General features: G+C 46.3%; 1 protein-coding gene across 1 annotated transcript in view; it reads left to right on the forward strand.

Moving 5' to 3' along the window:
• The window catches only part of LOC132396161 (Na(+)/citrate cotransporter-like), a 59,093-nt gene that overhangs the window by 16,132 nt on the left and 17,468 nt on the right, over positions 1-25,493 (forward strand). The window contains exons 3-8 of the mRNA XM_059973703.1: positions 13,035-13,171; positions 14,621-14,889; positions 16,877-17,063; positions 19,938-20,060; positions 24,657-24,872; positions 24,969-25,090. Of these exons, the coding sequence (XP_059829686.1) occupies positions 13,035-13,171; positions 14,621-14,889; positions 16,877-17,063; positions 19,938-20,060; positions 24,657-24,872; positions 24,969-25,090 (1,054 nt within the window). The remainder of the gene's footprint in view (positions 1-13,034; positions 13,172-14,620; positions 14,890-16,876; positions 17,064-19,937; positions 20,061-24,656; positions 24,873-24,968; positions 25,091-25,493) is intronic.

The following is a 25,493-nucleotide window of genomic DNA, read 5'->3' on the forward strand; positions in this document are numbered from 1 at the left end:
CCAACCCAGGAGGCAATATGTTATATCTCCCAAGACCAACACAGGAGACACACCTCTCCATTCACATAACCCAACACGGGAGGAAATTCTTCTCCATTGATGAAGACCAACACAAGAGACAACTCTTCTCTATTGAACAAACCCAAGTCAGGAGAGAACTCTTCTCTACTTTTCAAACCCAACACAAGAGACAGCTCTTCTCATTTTCCCAAGCCAAACACACGAGAGAAATCTTCTCTATTGATCAGGACCAGCACAGGAGATATCTCTTCTCTATTTCCCAAGCCCAAAACAGCAGACAACTCTTCTCTATTTCCCAAGCCAAACGGAGGATACAACTCTTCTCGATTTCCCAAACCCAACACAGAAGGCAACATTTCTCCATTCACTAAGCCCAACCCAGGAGAGAACGATTCTTTATTGATCAAGCCCAACACAGGGAACATCTCTTTATTTCCCCAAGCCCAACACAGGACACAACTCTTCTCTATTTACAAAGCCCAACACAGCAGAGAATTTTTCTCCATTTCCCAAGCCCAACACAAGATGCAATATGCTCCATTTCCCAAGACCAACACAGGAGACAACATTACTCCATTCACCAAACCCAACACAGGAGAGAATTCTTCTCAATTGATCAAGAAGAACACAAGAAACAACTCTTCTCCATTCGGCAAACCCAAGACAGGAGAGAACTCTTCTCTATTTCCCAAACCCAACACAACAGACATCCCTCCTACGTTACATAAGCCCAACAGAAGTGAGGACTTTTCTCTATTGATCAAGACCAATACAAGAGACAACTCTTCTCTATTTTCCCAAGCACAACAGCGGATATAACTCTTCTCCATTTCCCAAGCCCAACACAAGAGGCAATATGCTCCATTTCCCAAGACCAACACAGGAGACAATATGTTCCATTCACCAAGCTCAACACAGGAGAGAACTCTTCTTTATTGATCAAAACTAACACAGCAGAGAAATCCTTACTATTTTGGCAAGCCCAACACAGGATACAACTCTTCTCTATTTCCCAAGCCCAACACAAGAGACAACTCCTCTCTATTCATCCTCTCTATTTCCCAAGCCCAACAGAGGAGACAAATCTTCTCGATTTCCCAAGTCCAACACAGGAGACTATATGCTCCATTCACCAAGCCGAACACAGGAGAGACCTGTTCTCTATTGATCAAGACCAACAGAGCAGAGAACACTTCTCTATTTCCCAAAACCAAAACAGCAGACAACTCGCCTATGTTTCCCAAGCCCAACACAGGATACAACTCTTCTCTATTTCCCAAGCCCAACACAAGAGACAACTCCTCTCTATTCATCCTCTCTATTTCCCAAGCCCAACAGAGGAGACAAATCTTCTCGATTTCCCAAGTCCAACACAGGAGACTATATGCTCCATTCACCAAGCCGAACACAGGAGAGACCTGTTCTCTATTGATCAAGACCAACAGAGCAGAGAACACTTCTCTATTTCCCAAAACCAAAACAGCAGACAACTTGCCTACATTTCCCAAGCCCAACAGAGGAGAGAACACTTCTCTATTTCCCAAGCCCAACACAGGAGACAACTCTTCTCTATTTCCCAAGCCCAACACTGGAGAGAACAGTTCTTTATTGATCAAGACCTACACAAGAGACAACGCCTCTCTATTCAGCAAACCCAACAGAGGAGAGAACTCTTCTCTATTTCCCCAAGCCCAATCCAGGAGACAACTCTTCCCTATTTCACAAGCCCAATCCAGGAGACAACTTTCCCTTTTTCCCAGCCCAACACAGGAGTCAACTCTTCTCTATTCACAAAGCCCAACACAGGAGAGAATTCTTCTGTATTTCTGAAGCCCATCACAGCAGAGAACCCTTCTCAATTTCCCAAACCCAACACAACAGACAACTCCCCTACGTTTCCCAAGCCCAACAGAGGAGAGAACTCTATTCTATTGATCAAGACAACACAGGAGACAACTCTTTTCTTTTTCCCAAGCTTAACAGAGGATACAACTCTTCTCGATTTCACAAGCCCAACACAGGTGACAATATGCCACAGTTCTCAAGACCAACACAGGAGACAGCTCCTCCCTATTTCCCAAGACAAACACAGGAGAGAACTCTCCTACATTGATCAAGCCCAACACAGGAGAGACATCTTCTCTATTGTTGAAGACCAACATAGGAGACAACTCTTCCCTATTTCTGAAGCCCAACACAAGCAACAACTCTTCTGAATCTCCCAAGCCCAACACAGGTGACAACTCTTCTCTTTTCACAAAGCCCAACTCAGGAGAGAATTCTTCTCTATTTCCCAAGCCCAACACAAGAGACAACACTCCTACATTTCCCAAGCCTAACACAAGAGACAACTCTTCCCTATTACCCAAGCCCAACACAGCAGAGATCTCTTCTCTATGTCCCAAGCCCAACACAGTAGACATCACTCATACATTTCCCAAGCCCAACAGAGGAGAATACTCTTCTATATTGATAAAGACCAACACAGGTGTCAACACTTCTCTATTTCCCAAGCCCAACAGAGGATACAGCTTTTCTCTATTTCCCAAGCCCAAAACAGTGAACAACTCTTCTCTATTTCCCAAGCCCAACAGAGGATACAGCTTTTCTCTATTTCCCAAGCCCAAAACAGTGAACAACTGTTCTCTATTTCCCAAGCCCAAAACAGTGAACAACTCTTCTCTATTTCCCAAGCCCAAAACAGTGGACAACTCTTCTCTATTTCCAAAGCCCAACACAAGAGACAGTTTTCTCTATTTCCCAAGCCAAAAACAGCGGACAACTCTTCTCTATTTCCCAAGCCCAACACATGAGACAGCTCCTCCCTATTTCCCAAGCCCAATCTAGGAGACAACCCTTCCCTTTCCCCCAAGCCCAACACAGGAGAGAATTCTTCTCTATTTCCCAAGCCCAACACAGGAGACAACTCTTCTTCATTTCCCAAACCCAACACAGCAGACAACTCTCCTACATTTCACAAGCCCAACAGAAGTGAGGACTCTTCTCTACTGATCAAGACCAACACAGGAGACAACTCTTCTCTATTTCCCAAGCCCAACACAAGAGACAGTTTTTCTCTATTTCCCAACCCCAAAACAGCGGACAACTCTTCTCTATTTCCCAAGCCCAACACAGGAGACAGCTCCTCCCTATTTCCCAAGCCCAATCCAGGAGACAACTCTTCCCTTTTTCCCAGTCAAACACAGGAGAGAATTCTTCTCTATTTCCCAAGCCCAACACAGGATACAACTCTTCTTCATTTCCCAAACCCAACACAGCAGACAACTCTCCTACATTTCAAAAGCCCGACAGAAGTGAGGACTCTTCTCTACTGATCAAGACCAACACAGGAGACAACTCTTCTCTATTTCCCAAGCACAACAGAGGATACAACTCTACTCAATTTTCCAAGCCCAACACAAGAGGCAATATGCTCTATTTCCCTAGACCAACACAGGAGAGAATTCTTCTCTATTACCCAAGCCCAACACAGCAGAGAACTCTATGTCCCAAGCCCAACACAGCAGAGAACTCTATGTCCCAAGCCCAACACAGTAGACATCACTCATACATTTCCCAAGCCCAACAGAGGAGAATACTCTTCTATATTGATAAAGACCAACACAGGTGTCAACACTTCTCTATTTCCCAAGCCCAACAGAGGATACAGCTTTTCTCTATTTCCCAAGCCCAAAACAGCAAACAACTCTTCTCTATTTCCCAAGCCCAACAGAGGATACAGCTTTTCTCTATTTCCCAAGCCCAAAACAGCAAACAACACTTCTCTATTTCCCAAGCCCAGCAGAGGATACAGCTTTTCTCTATTTCCCAAGCCCAAAACAGCAAACAACTCTTCTCTATTTCCCAAGCCCAAAACAGCAAACAACTCTTCTCTATTTCCCAAGCCCAACAGAAGAGACAGTTTTTCTCTATTTCCCAAGCCCAAAACAACGGATAACTCTTCACTATTTCCCCAAGCCCAACACAGGAGACAGCTCCTCCCTATTTTGCAAGCCCAATCCAGGAGACAACTCTTCCCTTTTTCCCAGTCCAACACAGGAGAGAATTCTTCTCTATGTCCCAAGCCCAACACAGCAGACATCACTCATACTTTTCCCAAGCCCAACAGAGGAGAATACTCTTCTATATTGATAAAGACCAACACAGGTGTCAACACTTCTCTATTTCCCAAGCCCAGCAGAGGATACAGCTTTTCTCTATTTCCCAAGCCCAAAACAGCGGACAACTCTTCTCTATTTCCCAAGCCCAAAACAGCGGACAACTCTTCTCTATTTCCCAAGCCCAAAACAGCAAACAACTCTTCTCTATTTCCCAAGCCCAACACATGAGACAGCTCCTCCCTATTTCCCAAGCCCAATCCAGGAGACAACTCTTCCCTTTTTCCCAGTCAAACACAGCAGACAACTCTCCTACATTTCAAAAGCCCAACAGAAGTGAGGACTCTTCTCTACTGATCAAGACCAACACAGGAGACAACTCTTCTCTATTTCCCAAGCACAACAGAGGATACAACTCTACTCCATTTTCCAAGCCCAACACAAGAGGCAATATGCTCCATTTCTCAAGACCAACACAGGAGACAACATTTCTCCATTCACCAAACCCAACACAGGAGAGAATTCTTCTCAATTGATCAAGAAGAACGCAAGAGACAACTCTTCTCTATTCAGCAAACCCAAGTCAGGAGAGAACTCTTCTCTATTTCCCAAACCCAGCACAGCAGGCATCCCTCCTACGTTACACAAGCCCAACAGAAGTGAGGACTTTTCTCTCTTGATCAAGACCAATACAAGAGACAACTCTTCTCTATTTTCCCAAGCACAACAGCGGATATAACTCTTCTCCATTTCCCAAGCCCAACACAAGTGGCAATATGCTCCATTTCCCAAGACCAACACAGGAGAGAATTCTTTGCTATTTCCCCAAGCCCAACACAGGAGACAGCTCCTCCCTATTTTGCAAGCCCAATCCAGGAGACAACTCTTCCCTTTTTCCCAGCCCAACACAGGAGAGAATTCTTCTCTATTTCCCAAGCCCAACACAGGAGACAACTCTTCTCGAATTCCCAAGCCCAACACAGGAGACAATATGCTCCATTTACCAAGCCCAACACAGGAGAGACCTGTTCTCTATTGATCAAGACCAACACAACAGAGAACTCTTCTCTATTTCCCAAAACCAACACAGCAGAAAACTCCCCTACTTTTCCCAAGCCCAACACAGGAGAGAATTATTCTCTATTTCCCAAGCCAAATAAAGGAGTCAACACTTCTCACTTTCCTTAGCACAAGACAGGAGACAGCTCTACTCTATTTCCAAAGACGAGCACCAGAGACAACTCTTCTGTATTTCCTAATGCCAACACAGAAGACAACATTTCTCCATTCACCAAGAACAACACAGGAGGGAACTCTTCTCTATTCAGCAAACCCAACACGGGAGGCAATTATACCCTATTTGACAAGCCCAACAAAGGAGACAACTCTTCTCCTTTTCCCCAATCCAAACACAGGAGACAACTCTTCTCTATTCAGCAAATCCAACACCGGAGACAACTCTTCCCTATTTCCCAAGCCCAACACAGAAGAGATCACTTCTCCATTCACCAAGCCCAACACAGGAGAGAACTCTTCTTTATTGATCAAAACTAACACAGCAGAGAAATCCTTTCTATTTTGACAAGCCCAACACAGGATACAACTCCTCTCTATTCATCCTCTCTATTTCCCAAGCCCAACACAAGAGACAACACTTCTCTGTTCATCCTCTCTATTTCCCAAGCCCAACAGAGGAGACAAATCTTCTTGATTTCCCAAGCCCAACTCAGGAGATTATATGCTCCATTCACAAGCCGATCACAGGAGAGACCTGTTCTCTATTGATCAAGACCAACAGAGCAGAGAACACTTCTCTATTTCCCAAACCCAAAACAGCAGACAACTCGCCTACGTTTCCCAAGCCCAACAGAGGAGAGAACTTCTCTATTGATCAAGACCAGCACAGGAGACAACTCTTCTCTATTTCCCAAGCCCAACACAGGAGAGAACTGTTCTTTATTGATCAAGACCAACACAGGGGACAACGCCTCTCTATTCAGCAAACCCAAGAGAGGAGAGAACTCTTCTCTATTTCCCCAAGCCCAATCCAGGAGACAACTCTTCCCTATTTCACAAGCCCAATCCAGGAGACAACTTTCCCTTTTTCCCAGCCCAACACAGGAGTCAACCCTTCTCTATTCACAAAGCCCAACACAGGAGAGAATTATTCTCTATTTCTGAAGCCCATCACAGCAGAGAACCCTTCTCGATTTCCCAAACCCAACACAGCAGACAACTCCCCTATGTTTCCCAAGCCCAACAGAGGAGAGAACTCTACTCTATTGATCAAGACAACACAGGAGACAACTCTTTTCTTTTTCCCAAGCTTAACAGAGGATACAACTCTTCTCAATTTCCCTTGCCCAACACAGGCGACAATATGCCACAGTTCTCAAGACCAACACAGGAGACAGCTCCTCCCTATTTCCCAAGACAAACACAGGAGAGAACTCTCCTACATTGATCAAGCCCAACACAGGAGAGAAATCTTCTCTATTGATGAAGCCCAACATAGGGGACAAATCTACCCTATTTTTGAAGCCCAACACAAGAGACAACTCTTCTGAATCTCCCAAGCCCAACACAGGTGACAACTCTTCTCTATTCACAAAGCCCAACACAGGAGAGAGTTCTTCTCTATTTCCCAAGCCCAACACAAGAGACAACACTCCTACATTTCCCAAGCCTAACACAAGAGACAACTCTTCCCTATTACCCAAGCCCAACACAGCAGGGAACTCTTCTCTATGTCCCAAGCCCAACACAGCAGACATCACTCCTACTTTTCCCAAGCCCAACACAGAAGAGAACACTTCTCCATTCACCAAGCCGAACACAGGAGAGAACTCTTCTTTATTGATCAAAACTAACACAGCAGAGAAATCCTTTATATTTTGGCAATCCCAATACAGGATACTACTCTTCTCTATTTCCCAAGCCCAACACAAGAGACAACTCCTCTCTATTCATCCTCTTTATTTCCCAAGCCCAACAGAGGAGACAAATCTTCTCGATTTCCCAAGCCCAACACAGGAGATTATATGCTCCATTCACCAAGCCGAACACAGGAGAGACCAGTCTCTATTGATCAAGACCAACAGAGCAGAGAACACTTCTCTATTTCCCAAAACCAAAACAGCAGACAACTTGCCTACATTTCCCAAGCCCAACAGAGGAGAGAACACTTCTCTATTTCCCAAGCCCAACACAGGAGACAACTCTTCTCTATTTCCCAAGCCCAACACTGGAGAGAACAGTTCTTTATTGATCAGGACCAACACAGGAGACAACGCCTCTCTATTCAGCAAACCCAAGAGAGGAGAGAACTCTTCTCTATTTCCCCAAGCCCAATCCAGGAGACAACTCTTCCCTATTTCACAAGCCCAATCCAGGAGATAACTTTTCCCTTTTTCCCAGCCCAACACAGGAGTCAATCCTTCTCTATTCACAAAGCCCAACACAGGAGAGAATTATTCTCTATTTCTGAAGCCCATCACAACAGAGAACCCTTCTCAATTTCCCAAACCCAACACAGAAGACAACTCCCCTACGTTTCCCAAGCCCAACAGAGGAGAGAACTCTTCTCTATTCAAAAAGCCCAAGACAGGAGAGAATTCTTTTCCTTTTCTCAAGCCAAATAAAGGAGTCTACGCTTCTCACTTTCCTAAGCCCAAGACAAGAGACAACTCTACTCTATTTCCATAGACGAGCACCAGAGACAACTCTTCTGTATTTCCTAAGGCCAACACAGAAGACAACATTTCTCCATTCACCAAGCCCAAACACAGGAGAGAATTCTTCTCTATTGATCAAAACCAACACAGGAGACAACCCTTCACCATTCAGCAAGCCCAACACCGGAGAACACTCTTCACTTTTTCCCAAGCCCAACACAGGAGAGAAATCTTCTCTATTGATGAAGACCAACATAGGAGACAACTCTTCCCTATTTCTGAAGCCCAATACAAGAGACAACTCTTCTGAATCTCCCAAGCCCAACACAGGTGACAACTCTTCTCTATTCACAAAGCCCAACACAGGAGAGTATTCTTCTCTATTTCCCAAGCACAACACAAGAGACAATTCTTCTCTATTCATCCACTCTTTTTCCCAAGCCTAACAGAGGAGACAAATCTTCTCGATTTCCCAAGCCCAACAAAGGAGATTATATGCTCCATTCACCAAGCCGAACACAGGAGAGACCTGTCCTCTTTTGATCAAGACCAACAGAGCAGAGAACACTTCTCTATTTCCCAAAACCAAAACAGCAGACAACTCGCCTATGTTTTCCAAGCCCAACAGAGGAGAGAACAGTTCTTTATTGATCAAGACCAACACAGGAGACAACGCCTCTATTCAGCAAACCCAAGAGAGGAGAGAACTCTTCTCTATTTCCCCAAGCCTAATCCAGGAGACAACTCTTCCCTATTTCACAAGCCCAATCCAGGAGACAACTCTTTCCCAGCCCAACACAGGAGTCAACTCTTCTCTATTCACAAAGCCCAACACAGGAGAGAATTCTTCTGTATTGCTGAAGCCAACCACAGCAGAGAACCCTTCTTGATTTCCCAAACCCAACACAGCAGACAACTCCCCTATGTTTCCCAAGCCCAATGGAGGAGAAAACTCTACTCTATTGATCAAGACAACACAGGAGACAACTCTTTTCTTTTTCCCAAGCTTAACAGAGGATACAACTCTTCTCGATTTCCCATTGCCAACACAGGCAACAATATGCCGCAGTTCTCAAGAACAACACAGGAGACAGCTCCTCCCTATTTCCCAATACAAACACAGGAGAGAACTCTCCTACATTGATCAAGCCCAACACAGGAGTCAACTCTTCTCTATTCACAAAGCCCAACACAGGAGAGAATTCTTCTGTATTTCTGAAGCCCATATCAGCATTAACCCTTCTCGATTTCCCAAACCCAACACAGCAGACAACTCCCCTATGTTTCCCAAGCCCAACAGAGGAGAAAACTCTACTCTAATGATCAAGACAACACAGGAGACAACTCCTCCCTATTTCCCAATACAAACACAGGAGAGAACTCTCCTACATTGATCAAGCCCAACACAGGAGTCAACTCTTCTCTATTCACAAAGCCCAACACAGGAGAGAATTCTTCTGTATTTCTGAAGCCCATCTCAGCAGAGAACCCTTCTCGATTTCCCAAACCCAACACAGCAGACAACTCCCCTATGTTTCCCAAGCCCAACAGAGGAGAGAACTCTTCTCTATTCAAAAAGCCCAAGACAGGAGAGAATTCTTTTCTTTTTCTCAAGCCAAATAAAGGAGTCTACGCTTCTCACTTTCCTAAGCCCAAGACAGGAGACAACTCTACTCTATTTCCATAGACGAGCACCAGAGACAACTCTTCTGTATTTCCTAAGGCCAACACAGAAGACAACATTTCTCCATTCATCAAGCCCAACACAGGAGAGAACTCTTCTCTATTCAGCAAACCCAACATGGGAGACAACTATACCCTATTTGACAAGCCCAACTGAGGAGACAACTCTTCTCCTTTTCCCAATCCAAACACAGGAGACTACTCTTCTCTATTCAGCAAATCCAACACAGGAGACAACTCTTCCCTATATCCCAAGCCCAACAGAGGAGACAATATGCTCCATTCACCAAGCCCAAACACAGGAGAGAATTCTTCTCTATTGATCAAAACCAACACAGGAGACAACCCTTCACCATTCAGCAAGCCCAACACCGGAGAACACTCTTCACTTTTTCCCAAGCCCAACACAGGAGAGAAATCTTCTCTATTGATGAAGACCAACATAGGAGACAACTCTTCCCTATTTCTGAAGCCCAATACAAGAGACAACTCTTCTGAATCTCCCAAGCCCAACACAGGTGACAACTCTTCTCTATTCACAAAGCCCAACACAGGAGAGAATTCTTCTCCATTTCCCAAGCACAACACAAGAGACAATTCTTCTCTATTCATCCTCTCTTTTTCCCAAGCCTAACAGAGGAGACAAATCTTCTCGATTTCCCAAGCCCAACACAGGAGAGAACAGTTCTTTATTGATCAAGACCTACACAAGAGACAACGCCTCTCTATTCAGCAAACCCAACAGAGGAGAGAACTCTTCTCTATTTCCCCAAGCCCAATCCAGGAGACAACTCTTCCCTATTTCACAAGCCCAATCCAGGAGACAACTCTTTCCCAGCCCAACACAGGAGTCAACCCTTCTCTATTCACAAAGCCCAACACAGGAGAGAATTATTCTCTATTTCTGAAGCCCATCACAGCAGAGAACCCTTCTCGATTTCCCAAACCCAACACAGCAGACAACTCCCCTACGTTTCCCAAGCGCAACAGAGGAGAGAACTCTACTCCTTTTCCCCAATCCAAACACAGTAGACAACTCTTCTCTATCCAGCAAATCCAACACAGGAGACAACTCTTCCCTATATCCCAAGCCCAACAGAGAAGACAATATGCTCCATTCACCAAGCCCTAACACAGGAGAGAATTCTTCTCTATTGATCAAAACCAACACAGGAGACAACTCTTCTCCATTCAGCAAGCCCAACACTGGAGAAAACTCTTCTCTATTTCCCAAGCCCAACACAGGAGAGAAATCTTCACTATTGATGAAGACCAACATAGGAGACAACTCTTCCCTATTTCTGAGGCCCAACACAAGAGACAACTCTTCTGAATCTCCCAAGCCCAACACAGGTGACAACTCTTCTCTATTCACAAAGCCCAGCACAGGAGAGAATTCTTCTCTATTTCCCAAGCCCAACACAAGAGACAACGTTTCCCTACGTTTCCCAAGCCTAACACAAGAGACAACTCTTCCCTATTACCCAAGCCCAGCACAGCAGAGAACGTTTCTCTATGTCCCAAGCCCAACACAGCAGATATCACTCCTACTTTTCCCAAGCCCAACACAGAAGAGAACACTTCTCCATTCACCAAGCCCAACACAGGAGAGAACTCTTCTTTATTGATCAAAACTAACACAGCAGAGAAATCCTTTGGCTGTGGACTCATCTCCACCTACCTGCCTTTACACTATAAGCCTAACTTCCACTACTATCAAAAAATTTTCCAACCTTGTCTTAAGTATATTTACTGAGGTAGCCTCCACTGCTTCATTGGGCAGAGAATCCACAGATTCACCATTGTCTGGGAAAAGCAGTTCTTCCTCATCTCACACACCACGCACACAGACACACACACCAATGCAGTTACTAAAACAAAAGCTTAACATGTCTGCAGATCTATCCTGGCCCAACACCCTGATACAATCATGAAGAAAGCACACCACTGGCTGTATATCGTTAGGAATTTGAGGTGACTTGGTCTGTCACCAAAGGCTCTGGCAAATTTCTACCGATGTACCCGTGGAGAGCGTTCTAAATGGCTACAACACCATCTGGTGTGGAGGGGCCGTTGCACAGGATCGGAGAAAGCATGGAATTTACAGTGATACACTGGAATTTAGAAGGAAGAGAGGGGATCTGATTGAGACATATAAGATTATTAAGGGATTGGACACGCTGGAGGCAGGAAGCATGTTCCCGCTGATGGGTGAGTCCAGAACTAGAGGCCACAGTTTAAGAATAAGGGGTAGGCCATTTAGAACAGAGATGCGGAAAAACATTTTCATCCAGAGAGTGGTGGTTATGTGGAATGCTCTGCCCCAGAAGGCAGTGGAGGCCAAGTCTCTGGATGCATTCAAGAGAGAGTTAGATAGAGCTCTTCTAGATAGCGGGGTCAAGGGGTATGGGGAGAGGGCAGGAACGGGGTACTGATTGTGTACGATCAGCCATGATCACAGTGAATGGTGGTGCTGGCTAGAAGGGCTGAATAGCCTACTCCTGCACCTATTGTCTATTGTCTATAAAGCTGCAGAAAGTTGTAAACTCAGCCCGCTCCATCAAAGGTACCAGCCACCCCCAGCATCAACAATATCTTCAAACAACGATGCCTCAAAAATGCAGCATCCATCATTAAGGATGCCTGTCACCCAGGAGATGCCCTCTTTTCATTGCTACCATCAGGGAGGAGATACAGGAGCCTGAAGCCACACACTCGACAATTCAGGAGCAGCTTCCTCACCTGCACCATCAGATTTCTGAATGAACAATGAACCCATGAACTCTACCTCACTACTTTTTGTCTGTCTTTTTGACTACTTATTTTAAAATATATTTTTATCATAATTTATAGTAATTTTTAATGTATTACAGTGTATTGCTGCCACAAAACAGCAAATTTCATGATGTTTGTAAGTGTTGATAAACCTGATTCCAATTCAGAAAAAATACAGAAATCTGAAATAAAAACAACAGACTGCTGAGAAGATTCGACAGGTCAGTTAGCATCCGCGGAGATGAAAACAGAGACAGTTTTTCAGTTCAGAGACTGTTTATTAGAAGGGTATGTCTGAAACGGCCAAATAAAAATCACATTTATTGTTACTGATGTACAGCATGAAATTTGTTGTTTGGGGGCCACAGTACAGCACAATACATAAAAGTTATTACCAGTTACACAATTAAGTATAGAGTGCAAATGAGAAATTACAAGGTAATGAACACGGGCTCGTGAACTGTCCCAAGATCTGACAGCTGATAGGAAGAAGCTGTTCCTAAAACATTGAGTGTAGGAAAAGGTTTTTATTTGCACAGAGCGACGGATGACTGGGATGTTCTGCCCGGGTGGTGGTGGAGGCAGATACAACAGAGGCGTTCAGACAGGTTCCTGGAAAGTCGTTAGTATTCTGGCTATTCAGGCAGTATCCAGAATGTTCTACAACAATGTGCTTTGTGTTCCAGGTGCTCAGGCAGCAGCTGGAATGTCTTCTGTGTTCTAGGAGTTCAACCAGCATCTAAAGACATATACTTTGTTCCAGGTGTGTAAGCAGTATCTGAAGGACACCAACATGTTGCTGGTTGGAGGTCTGGTGGTGGCGATCGCAGTGGAGTATTGGAATCTGCACAAGCGCATCGCACTCAGGGTGCTACTGATAGTCGGAGTCAGGCCGTCCCTGTAAGGTTCCATTATCTATTGGCTTACTGTCCCGAGGTGGGCATTGGTCAGCTCTGTTTGCTTTAGCCCCCCGAGCTGCCTGGTGGTTTTATTGCTGACCAGGTGCGGTTCCAAATCCTGGTCTGGGAAGAACTCAAAGAGCCAATCTGATCCCATCATCCAGCAGAGGTTCTGGGGGACAAGTATCAACATGCTCTTCCCATTCCCATTCTAACATCTCACTCCATGGCCTCTACTGCCACAGTGAGTTTGGAGGAGCAACACCTGATATTCCATCTGCATAGCCTCCAACCTGGTGGCAGGAACATCCATTTCTCCAACGATTAGTGATTTCTCTCTTCCCTATTTCTCTCTTTGTCCATGAGGCCATAGACATAGGAGAATGAGGCCATTCAGCCCATTTGTCTGCTCTGCCATTTGATCACGACTGATTTATTACTTCTCTCAAACCCATCTTCCTGCCTTCTCCCTGTAACCTTTGACACCCTGATTAATGAAGAACCTATCAGCCTTCACTTTAAATGTACCCAGTGACAACCTCCACAGCCGTCTGTGGCAATGAATTCCACAGATTCACCAGTCTCTGGCTAAACAAATTCCTCCTCATCTCCATTCTGAAGGGATGTCCTTCCAATCCCCATTCCACTTCCCTTCTCACCCCTCCTCTTCTCCTCACCTGCCCATCACCTCCCTCTGGGTCCACGCCCATGGTCCTCTCTGCTCTTCTACCAGATTTCTCCTTCTTCAGCCCTTTACCTTTTCCACCAGTCACCTCCCTCCCCCTCCCACTCACATCCCCTCAGCTGGTCCCTCCTATCACCTGCCAGCTTGTTCTCCCCCCTCCCCTCCTTTCCAGTCCTGATGAAGTCTCAGACAGTTCATCCCCTTCCGTTCAGATTCTCCTTTCAACAACAACTACCTACATTTCTATAACCAGCAGAGTGATCCACAATTTTTCACGAGGGGGAGGGGGTATTAAAGCAATAATTATGCTGAGCCATTTAGTGGGGCTCAGAGAAGCATTTAAGGAGGAGCAGGGTCGAGAGAGGCTGAAAAGGTTTGAAAGAGGTTGGTTGGTGTGGTTGGCACAGCCTTGATGCCCCTCTCCTCCTCCTGTTCCATAGTGCCCTCCATTCATCCCTGCCAACCAGGGGACGAGCAAAGCGCTCAGGAAATGCTGACATGATGGAGGGGGTGGCGGTGGTGGTGGTCCAGCAGGGTTACAGGCGCTAGAGTGACCCTAACGTATGTTGTGGTGCAGGCTGCTGATGGGGTTTGTTTCAGCACACCATTGTGGGCCGCTGTTTCTGTCCTGTCCTGTCCTGTTCTATGCTTGTCTCTCCCACCCACTGCAGGCTGATGATGGGGTTTGTTTCAGCGCAGCATTGTGGGCCGCTGTTTCTGTCCTGTCCTGCCCTGTTCCATGCTTGTCTCTCCCACCCACTGCAGGCTGATGATGGGGTTCATGGGCACGACCGCCTTCCTCTCCATGTGGATCAGTAACACGGCAACCACCGCCATGATGGTGCCCATCGCCCAGGCCGTGTTGGACCAGCTCAACATGGCCAAGTCTGAACAGATCGAGCTGGAAGACGTGTACACAAACCAGATGGTGGTGGCGGCTAAGGAGACAAAAACTGGCGACTCTGTCACCAAGGTCCCCGAGAAACTCCAGACAATAGATGGCACGGATGAAGACAGGGACACCACTGAGAAACGTAAGGAAACAGGAGCAGTTTATTTGCCACACCAAACTGTACATCCTGGCAACGTGGGAAGAGGCTGTTCAGCCCACTGAATCTAGACTAGCCCACAGAGCAATGCCATTCTCCAACTCCTTTTGCTGGGCTGGTTTTTCATTACCCCGTGTTTTCCCCAGGGGAGATCTAACCTTGTAAAACTGGATTGCTTTTCAATGTCTACAACAAACTTTAAATAGCCCATGTTCCATGTCGGGGCTCTTGCCAGCCAAGGCAGTGGGTGGAGCCCTGGTGTCTTTTAGAATATTACAGCGCTGTACAGGCCCTTCGGCCCATAATGTTGTAACGACCTTTGAAGATCAATTTAACCCACCCTCCCACATATGCTTCCATTTTAATAATAAAGGTTAAAGATTAGCTTTATTTGAAACATAGAATGAAAGGCGCTGTTTGTGTCTAGGGAGCAAAAATATTTTGTTCAACTTGTGTAGAAACCTTCTCTTCAGGACAGTCTGAGATCTGCTCTCACATTGCACAGTGGTGGAGGTGATGGCAAATTTCAGATGAAGGTTCACTGGGATGATATCACATAGGACACAGGACACAGGACACAGGACATAGGACATAGGACACAGGACACAGGACATAGAACACAGGACACAGGACACAGGACATAGAACATAGGACACAGGACACAGGACACAGAACATAGGACACAGGACATAGAACACAGGACACAGGACACAGGACACAGGACACAGAACACAGGACACAGGACACAGGACACAGGACACAGGACATAGGACACAGGACACAGGACACAGAACACAGGACACAGGACACAGGACACAGGACATAGGACATAGAACACAGGACACAGGACACAGGACACAGGACATAGGACACAGGACACAGGACACAGAACACAGGACACAGGACATAGGACACAGGACACAGGACATAGGACATAGGACACAGGACACAGGACACAGGACACAGGACATAGGACACAGGACACAGGACACAGGACACAGGACACAGGACACAGGACATAGGACACAGGACACAGGACACAGAACACAGGACACAGGACATAGGACACAGGACACAGGACACAGAACACAGGACACAGGACATAGGACACAGGACACAGGACATAGAACACAGGACACAGGACACAGGACACAGGACACAGGACACAGGACACAGGACACAGGACACAGAACACAGGACACAGGACACAGGACACAGGACACAGGACACAGGACACAGAACACAGGACACAGGACACAGGACATAGGACAGTGCAGCTCAGTTCAGGCCCTTCGTTAGTGGGATGTGCTTTCAGACTTTTGAACTTTCTGCCCAATGGGAGAGGGGAGAAGAGAGAACATCCCAGGGTGGTGGTGGGGGGTGGGGGTGGTCTTTGATTACACTAGCTGCTTTACTGAGGCAGTGAGAAGTGCAGACAGAGTTGATGGAGTGGAGGCTGGTTTCCGTGACGTTCTGAGATGCAGTCTCAGGCAGAGCAGTTGTCCTTCCAAGCTGTGATCATCCAGATAGGATGCTTTCAATTGTGCACTGGCAGGGACATTGAGAACTTCTTTAGCCTCCTGAGGAAGGTTTGGAGCTCAGTGAGGTTTCTTGGCCACGTGTTTGGACCAAGCCAGGCTATTGGTGATGAACATTAAAACCCCACCATCTCTGTCCAGGACACTCTCTGCACTGCCTTCAGGTCCCAGAAGCCTCCTGAGAGCCACTGCACACCTGGACGTGCTCGTATCCTTGTGACGAAAGCCTCAACAGCTTCCAGCCTCCTCCAGACGAGGAGGTCTCTGGCCGACTCCCCGCCCCGTGTGCTGTGTGCTCTGTGTTCTGCACCTTGGCCTGGAGGAACACCGGTTTGTTTAGCCGGTTGAATGAGAACTGAATTTGAACTTTGTTCAGGTATAGTTTATCAGTGACTTTGCTTTGAACGTAAAACTCCTTGTTGTTCACCATCCAGCCAACGGACACGTCCAGCTGCCGGAGGACATGGCCGAGGAAGACAGCAGAGCAGCGGAGAAGTTGCAGAGGCACCTGAAGCTGTCGAAGGGAATGAACCTGTCTGTCTGCTATGCAGCCAGTATCGGGGGCACGGCCACTCTCACCGGGACCACCCCCAACCTCATCATGAAGGGCCAGATTGACGAGTGAGTCCTGTTACGACCATCCAAAGATCTACCACCCTGCGTACCCAACTCCCAATCACTGTCTGAGCAACAGACACAAAACACCCGAGGAGGTCAGGCAGCATCTATGGAGAGGAGAACCTTCATCAGGGTTCAGCCAGTTCCCACTTTCAGATCTCCCCCTCCCCCTCCCACTATCAAATCTTTCACTATCTCTTTTTTTCAGTTAGTCCTGACAAAGGGTCTCGGCCCGAAACGTCGACAGTTCTTCTCCCTATAGATGCTGCCTGGCTGCGTTCCACCAGCATTTTATGTGTGTTGTTGTTTGAATTTCCAGCATCTGCAGATTTCCCCGTGTTCGCGTCCTAGTGTACACAGCCTCTCTTTGTAACTCTGGTGCCTGAGTCCAGGCAACATCCTGGCAAATCGCTCCTGCTCTCTCTAGCTTAGTAACTTCTCCTCGAACCAGGTGGCTCCTTTGACAAGGGATACGTTTTGATGGGGCTTTGAAGGATGGGACATTGTGCGGCGGTTTCCACTGCTGTCTTGTAGTTCCAGGTCGCAGGTTAAACGCAGACAAGTTCACTGTCCTGGTGATGAAACCTCAGTGGTGGCAGGGTATTCATTAGTCTCACAGCCTGGGGGAAGAAGCTGTTACCCAGTCTGACAGTCCCAGTCCTGATGCTCCTGTACCTCCTTCCTGGTGGCAGTGGGTCAAAGAGATTGAGGGATGGGTGGTAGGGATCCTCATCAGTGGAGGGGTCTGGTAAATGTATAAAGTTGTCAGAAACCTTGCATGCCTCGACCTCCTCAGGAAGCTGCTGTGGCTTCCAGACTAATGTGGAGCTCAGACCAGTGTAGACGTAGACAGGGAGTGGGAGGGCACTGAGGAACAAACGGATCTGGAATTATACATCCATAATCGTTGAATGTGGCTTCGTGGGTAGATGGGGTCATAAATAAAGCTTTTGGCACATTGTCAAGTCAAGTTACTTCTTTGTCATTTCGACCATAACCGCTGGTACAGTGCATAGTAAAAATGAGACAACGTTTTTCAGGACCATGGTGTTACATGACACAGTACAAAAACTAGACTGAACTATGTAATAAAAAAAAACAGAGAAAGCTACACTAGACTACAGACCTACCCAGGACTGCATAAAGTTCACAAAACAGTGCAGGCATTACAATAAATAATAAACAGGACAATAGGGCAGTGAGGTGACAGTCCAGGCTCTGGGTATTGAGGAGTCTGATAGCTTGGGGGAAGAAACTGTTACATAGTCTGGTTGTGAGAGCCCGAATGCTTCAGAGCCTTTTCCCAGATGGCAGGAGGGAGAAGAGTTTGTATGAGGGGTGCGTGGGGTCCTTCATAATGCTGTTTGCTTTGCGGATGCAGCGTGTAGTGTAAATGTCCGTGATGGTGGGAAGAGAGACCCTGATGATCTTCTCAGCTGACCTCACTATCCGCTGCAGAGTCTTGCGATCCGAGATGGTGCAATTTCCAAACCAGGCAGTGATGCAGCTGCTCAGGATGCTCTCAATACAACCCCTGTAGAATGTGATGAGGATGGGGGGTGGGAGATGGACTTTCCTCAGCCTTCGCAGAAAGTAGAGATGCTGCTGGGCTTTCTTTGCTGTGGAGCTGGTGTTGAGGGACCGTTGTAAGTCAAAGTATTGAGTACAGGGATTGAAATGTTATGTTGAAGTTGTATGGGGCTTCGATGAGGCCTAATTTAGAGTATTGTGTAGAGTTTGGTTGCCTACCTACAGGAAAGATGCAAGTAAGGTTGAGAGTGCAGAGAAAATTTACAAGGATGTTGCTGGGATTGGAGATGCTGGGTTATAGGGAAAGATTGAATATGGAGAACTTTATTCCTGAAGCCTAGGACAATGAGGGGAGATTTAATTGAGTTATACAAAAATATGAGGGGTACAGATGGGGTAATTGCAAGCAGGCTTTTTCCACTGAAGTTGGGTGAGACTAGAACGGGAGGTCATAGGTTATGGGCGAAAGGTAAAATATTTAAGGGGAACTTGAGGGGAGATTTCACTCAGAAGCTGGTGAGAGTGAGGAACGAGCTGCCAGTGGATGTGAGTTTGATTTCAATGTTTAAGAGAAGTTTGGATGTTTACATGGATGGGAGGGGTATGGAGGGCTATCGTCCTGGTGCAGGTCAATGTGATTAGGCAGAATAATCGTTTGGCACGGACTAGATGGGCTGAAGGGCTTATTTCTGTGTTGTAGTTCTCTATGATTCTGTAAATGATGGTTGAGACTGGTACATCAGCCACATTTCAAACCCATCTGGATGAGTACATGGATTGAAGAAGTTTGGGCCAAATGCCAGAAGGTGGGACTAGCTCAACTGGGAAACATAATCAACATGGATGTGTTTTCCTGCTGTACAATTCCGTCTATGTACAAACAAGCAGTTTACCCTTCAGCCCTTCAACCATCAGGCTCCTGAACCAGTAGGGATAACTTCACTCACCCCAACTCTGAACTTATCACTGAACACAACCTTTGGACTTACTTTCAAGGACTCTACAACAGTATGTGTCTCTCTTTCTATCTCTTTATGTATCCCTGTCTCTCTCTCGATCTGTTTAGTTTGTTTCTACATAGGTATATGTATTTGCACATTTTGTATTTTGTACATTGGTTGCTTGTCAGTGTTTGTATGAAGTTTCTCAATGATTCTAATGTACTTCTTTGTTCTACTGTGAATGCCTGTAAGAAAATGAACCTCGGGCCAGTATAACGTGACAGATATGTAATTTGATAATAAATCTGCTTGAACTTTGATACTTCATGTTAAGTGGGATCAGTGGGGTCAAATCTCATCACAAGGTCCACACAGATGTATAACGCTAAAGTTCTTCTGCTTTCAGACTCTACCCAAACAATGGAGATGTGATCAACTTTGCAACTTGGTTTGGGTTTTCCTTCCCCTGCATGCTTATCATGTTGGTCCTGACATGGATTTGGCTGCAGATATTATTCCTGGGACTTAAGTAAGTGTCGCTGTTGTCTTTGATGAGTTTAATTTCCATCCCGCAGGATATCTCTGCATTTCACTTGTTGGGGCTGGTGCTATTGGTCCAGGTGTTCTTCAGAAGGGAAGAATGAGGGTTAAAACTTGGTGCTTATGGCTGTTATTAAACATTACAAGAACAAAGTACGAATAAGGATACGACAAGGAACAAAAGGCTGCGGCTGTCCTGTACTAAAGTGACAAGGAAGTACAGCTGTTGGTGTAAAATGCACAATCCAGGGAGCCTCTGCTGTTCCTCTCCAAAACTCCCACAATCTTCCTGTCACGGGTGGCCAGAACTGTAACCACACTCCAAACATGGCCCAATCAAATACAGCTCCACTTTGTAGCGTAGTGCTTTACAGCGATCGGCATTCACTGTCTCCGTGACCGCGCGGGTTTCCACCGGGTGCTCCGGTTTCCTCCCACATTCCAAGGACGTACGGGTTAGGGTTGGTGAGTTGTGGGCTCGATATGTTGACCCTTGCCGGCTACCCCCAGCGCACCCTCGTTGACGCAAATGACGCAGTTCACTGTGTGTCTCCGTGTTTCGTTGGGCACCTGACAAATAAAGCTGATCTTTAAAACTAGCTCAGACTAGAGCGTTAACCAGACATTACAGTGATAAGGAATAACCTATGAAATGAACAGGTACAATGGCATGGCACAGGCTGCAGAGAAACTGCGAGATAATACAGAATCAGCTGACTGAAAATTCACACAGGTGATTATGTGGGAAAGCTAAACCGCTCGAAAAATTTATGTATTTAGCAATACAACATAGAACACACAAACCCTTTGGCCTGACGAGCAACCCCACCTATTTAAGGGCAATTTATAACGACCAATTAACCGGCAGGTCCTTGGACTGTGGGAGGAGACCACAGACCGTCTTATAGATTGCACTGGGATTGATCTCTGAGCTCCGGTGCTCGAGCTGTTGCGCTAACCGTGGCTCTGCCCTCTCCAACAAAATGTAAAGGGAACCTTGCCCCGAGGAATTCTTGGGACTCATCCGTCTACATCACAGTTAAAGTGAAAGTTGAATTTATTGTCACGCTCGCGTCGGCACAGCAGCATTGGAAACCTTACTTGTAGCAGCATCACAGGCTCAGAGCGTCAGACATAAAATTCACGAGAAAGCATGCATTAAGCACAAATTATACGTAAGTTTTACAAGAAAAAACACAATTAGAACAAAATCGAACATTATTTCAGTGCGAAATTATCAAAGCGGTCTTACTGTTGTTGAATTGCAGTGATTTGAATTGCGCCGAATGGCTGTTCCCGAACCTGAGGGACTTCAGCCTCCTGTACCTCCTGCCCAATGGGAGGAGTGGGAAGATGGCCTGGCCCGGAGGGTGGGGGTCTTTGATGATAGACGCTGCATTTTTGAGGCAGCGTCTCCTGCAGATACCCCGAGGGTGAGAAGGGAGGAGTCCGTGATGGATTGGCCCGAGTCCACCACTCTCTCCAGCTTCTTAAATTCCTGCGCATTCGAATAGCCATGATGCAGCCAGTCAGGATACTTTCAACAATACACCAGTATAAGTTTGTTAGGATATCCGGAGAAATGCTAAACCCTTTTCAGAAAGTAGACCCCGGCGCGCTTTCCTTGTGATTGCTGCTCCCCCAAGTGGTGACTGCGGGGATAGGCAGTGGTACCAAACCTCACACAATTTAACAATTACGCTACTGTACTTGATTTAACGGGGTTGGGGGTGGGTGGGAGAGTGAATAATAGGCCAGTAATCCTGAAATAAATTGGCTGAAAACTTCTACAATTCCTTATTAAGAGTGTGATAACAAACCAGTTGGAAAATGTATAAACTCAAGAGATTCTGCGGATGCTGGAAATCCAGAGCAACGCACACGGAATTCTGGAGGGTCTCAGCAGGCCGGGCAGCGTGTGTGGAGGTGAACAAAGAGTCGATGTTTTCGGCCGGGACCCTCCACCAGGACTGGAAAGGAAGGGAGAAGATGACGGAATAAGAAGGTGGCGAGTGAGGGTGGGAGGGGAAGGAGAATAGCTGGAAGATGATAGGTGGGTGGAAAAGTCAAGGGCTGGAGAAGTAGGAATCTGACAGGAGAGGAGAGTGGACCATGAGAGAAAGGGAAGAAGGAGGAGATGATAGGCAGGTGAGAAAAGATCGAAATAGAGGGGAGGCGGAGAATTTTTTTTAACCGAAAACGAAATCGATGTTCATGCCGTCAGTTTGGAGGGTTCTCGGGCTGCTCCTCCACCCTGAGAGCGGCCTGGTCGTGGCTCAAGAGGGGACCAGGGAGCGACATGTCAGAACGGGAATGGGAATGGGCTACCGGGAAATTCCACTTTTGGCGGATGGAGGCGAGGAAAATTGGAAAACTGGGTTTGGAAAATTATTTCTTCTAATCTGTATTTGTTAAGAGTTGTAAACTCAGCCAGTTCCATGGTGGGCACCAGTCACTCCTCCACCGAGGACACCTTTCAAAGGTGATGCCTCAAAAGAGTGGCATCCATCACTGAGGATCTCTGGACCCTCGCCATCTTCTCATCAGAACCGTCAGGTACAGGAGCCTGAAGACACACACTCACCATCTCAGGAACAGCTTCTTCTCCTCCGCCATCAGATTTCTGAAAGGTCCACGAACCCATGAACACTACCTCACTATCTTTGCTCTCTTTTTGCACTAGTTATTTAATTATTGAAATATATTTTAATTGTAATTTATAGTATATTTTATGTATTGTACCACTGTCACAAAAGAACAAACTTCACGACTTATCTCACTGATACAAATCCTGATTCTGATTATAACGTGAGGCAAGGCATTGTACAAGGCATTGGTAAGGCCAAATTTAGAATATTGTGTACAGTTCTGGTCACCGAATTATAGGAAAGATATCAATAAATTAGAGAGAGTGCAGAGACGATTTACTAGGATGTTACCTGGGTTTCAGCACTTAAGTTACAGGGAAAGGTTGAACAAGTTAGGTCTCTATTCATTGGAGCGTAGAAGGTTGAGGGGGGATTTGATCGAGTTATTTAAAATTTTGAGAGGGATAGATAGAGTTGACGTGAATAGGCTGTTTCCATTGAGAGTAGGGGAGATTCAAACTAGAGGACATGATTTGAGAGTTAGGGGGCAGAAGTTTAAGGGAAACACGAGGGGGTATTTCTTTACTCAAAGAGTGATAGCTGTGTGGAATGAGCTTCCTGTAGAAATAGTAGAGGCCAGTTCAGTTGTGTCATTTAAGGTAAAATTGGATAGGTATATGGACAGGAAAGGAGTGGAGGGTTATGGGCTGAGTGCGGGTAGCAGGGACTAGGTGAGATTAAGAGTTCCGCACGGACTAGGAGGGCCGAGATGGCCTGTTTCCATGCTGTGATTGTTATATGGTTATATGGTTATAAAATCACAGAGTTCTATCTTCACAAACTCTGACAGGGAGAAATCATGCTGGTTAAATCTAATGAGCTAGATTGTGGATGGAAATGGAAAGGTGGATAAGGGGGAGGTAATGGACGTGATATATCTGGATTTTTAAAAGAATTTATTAATATTCTACACAAACAGTCCCGGTTTTTTAAAACATGGAATGATATATGAACCGTTTATTATGTACAATCCTGGTCAGCCCATTACAGAAGAGTGTGGAGGCTTTGGATGGGTGCAGACAAAGTTCACAAGGATGCTGCTGAGTTTAAAGAGTGTGAGCTATTATGAAAGGTTGGATAAATGTTGTTGTTGGCTCTGGAGCAGCAGCAGCTGAATGGATGACAGGACTTACTAAGGCTGTTCTAAGCCAGGATCTCTCTGATTATCTATATCTACACCATAACTAATTTAATAAACATTTACCAGTCTTCCCTCAGCCTCCGATGGAGGTCGAGGCAGATACATTAGGGAAATTTAAGAGATTCTTAGATAGGCACATGGATGAAAGAAAAATGGAGGGCAAAGGGAGGGAAGGGTTTGATTGACCTTAGAGTGGGTTAAAAGGTCGGCACAACATTGTGGGCCGAAGGGCCTGTACTGTGCTGTACGTTCTAAGCTCTGCATTCCATGTTCTTTGTTCTACAGTACTGCTGCCAAAAAAAAATCATGAGATACGTGAGTGATGACAAACCTGATTCTGACCTGGGTCTCTATTGTGGACTGAGAGTGGGAAGGGGGCAGGGAGAGGGGGCGGGTTAATGGTTGGGAAAAGGGAAGGGGAGAGAGGAGGGATTGGGAAGCACTAGAGACGGATTCTGTAATGATCAATAAACCAATTGTTTAGAACCTAATGACTTTGCCTGGTGAACCTGGGCTGGGTGACTCTGCACCCGCCCCACCAGCTCCGTCCCGGCACTCCTTCTCTGCCACCTGTCCCACACCCCTCTCATGGTGCTCCACCCTCACCATCCCAACGTCCTTTGCTCCCGCCAGATTTACAAACTTGCTCTCGGCCCCACATTGACAAATACAGTACTGTGCAAATGTCTTAGGCACCTTAGCTATAAACGTGCCTAAGACATTTGCACAGTACTGTAGTGAAATTTTCTGTGTTTTATGTTCAATTGCCAATGCTAGCTGTCTCTCTCTCTCACAGCTTCAAGGAGAATTTTGGCTGCCAGTCCACCAAATCACAGAAGGATATCTCTGCATACCAGGTGATCAAGGAGGAGTTGGCAAAGCTGGGCCCGATGACCTTTGCAGAGACTGCCGTGTTGATCCTTTTCATCCTGCTGGTTGTACTTTGGTTCACCCGTGACCCCGGCTTTGTTGAAGGGTGGGTCACTGTCATCTTCGGCAAAACAGGCAAAGAGTAAGTCTTGCCCTTTCCCTCTGCCCTCGCCCTCCACCCCTCCCTCCTGCCTGTGCTCCTCTCCTCCTCCAACACTTGTCCTCTGCTTCCCTCCAGCTACATCACTGACGCCACAGTGGTGATCTTCATCTCGGTCCTATTGTTCATCATCCCATCAGACAAGCCCCGGCTGCCCTGTTGGGATAGAAACAGGAGCGATGAGGAGCAGGCTGAAGCAGGTATGACCATCCCTGGATTTCTGAAACCCTCTGATGTTACAGTCAGTATTGTCCACATCAGAAAAGACAGCACACCTCCACGGCGATGAGCAGAGTTGATGAGTCCAACTGGCATAAGTGTTTATTACTGTCATTGCTGGGACAGAATCAGATTGTCCTACGTTCACTGGATGGTTTTGATGAGTTGACTTTGTTGCTGACCATAAGACATTGGAGCAGAATTAGACTATTTGGCCCATCAAGTCTGTTCTATCTTTCCATCATGGTTGATTGATTTTCCCTCTCAACCCCATTCTCCTGCCTTCTCCTCGTAACCTTTGATGACCTTACTAATCAAGAACCTATCAATCTTAATTTTAAATATACTCAACGATCTGGCGATGACAGCCATCGGTGGCAATGA

This window comes from Hypanus sabinus, chromosome 6, assembly GCF_030144855.1.
Source record: "Hypanus sabinus isolate sHypSab1 chromosome 6, sHypSab1.hap1, whole genome shotgun sequence".
In the NCBI taxonomy this organism is placed as follows: domain Eukaryota; kingdom Metazoa; phylum Chordata; class Chondrichthyes; order Myliobatiformes; family Dasyatidae; genus Hypanus; species Hypanus sabinus.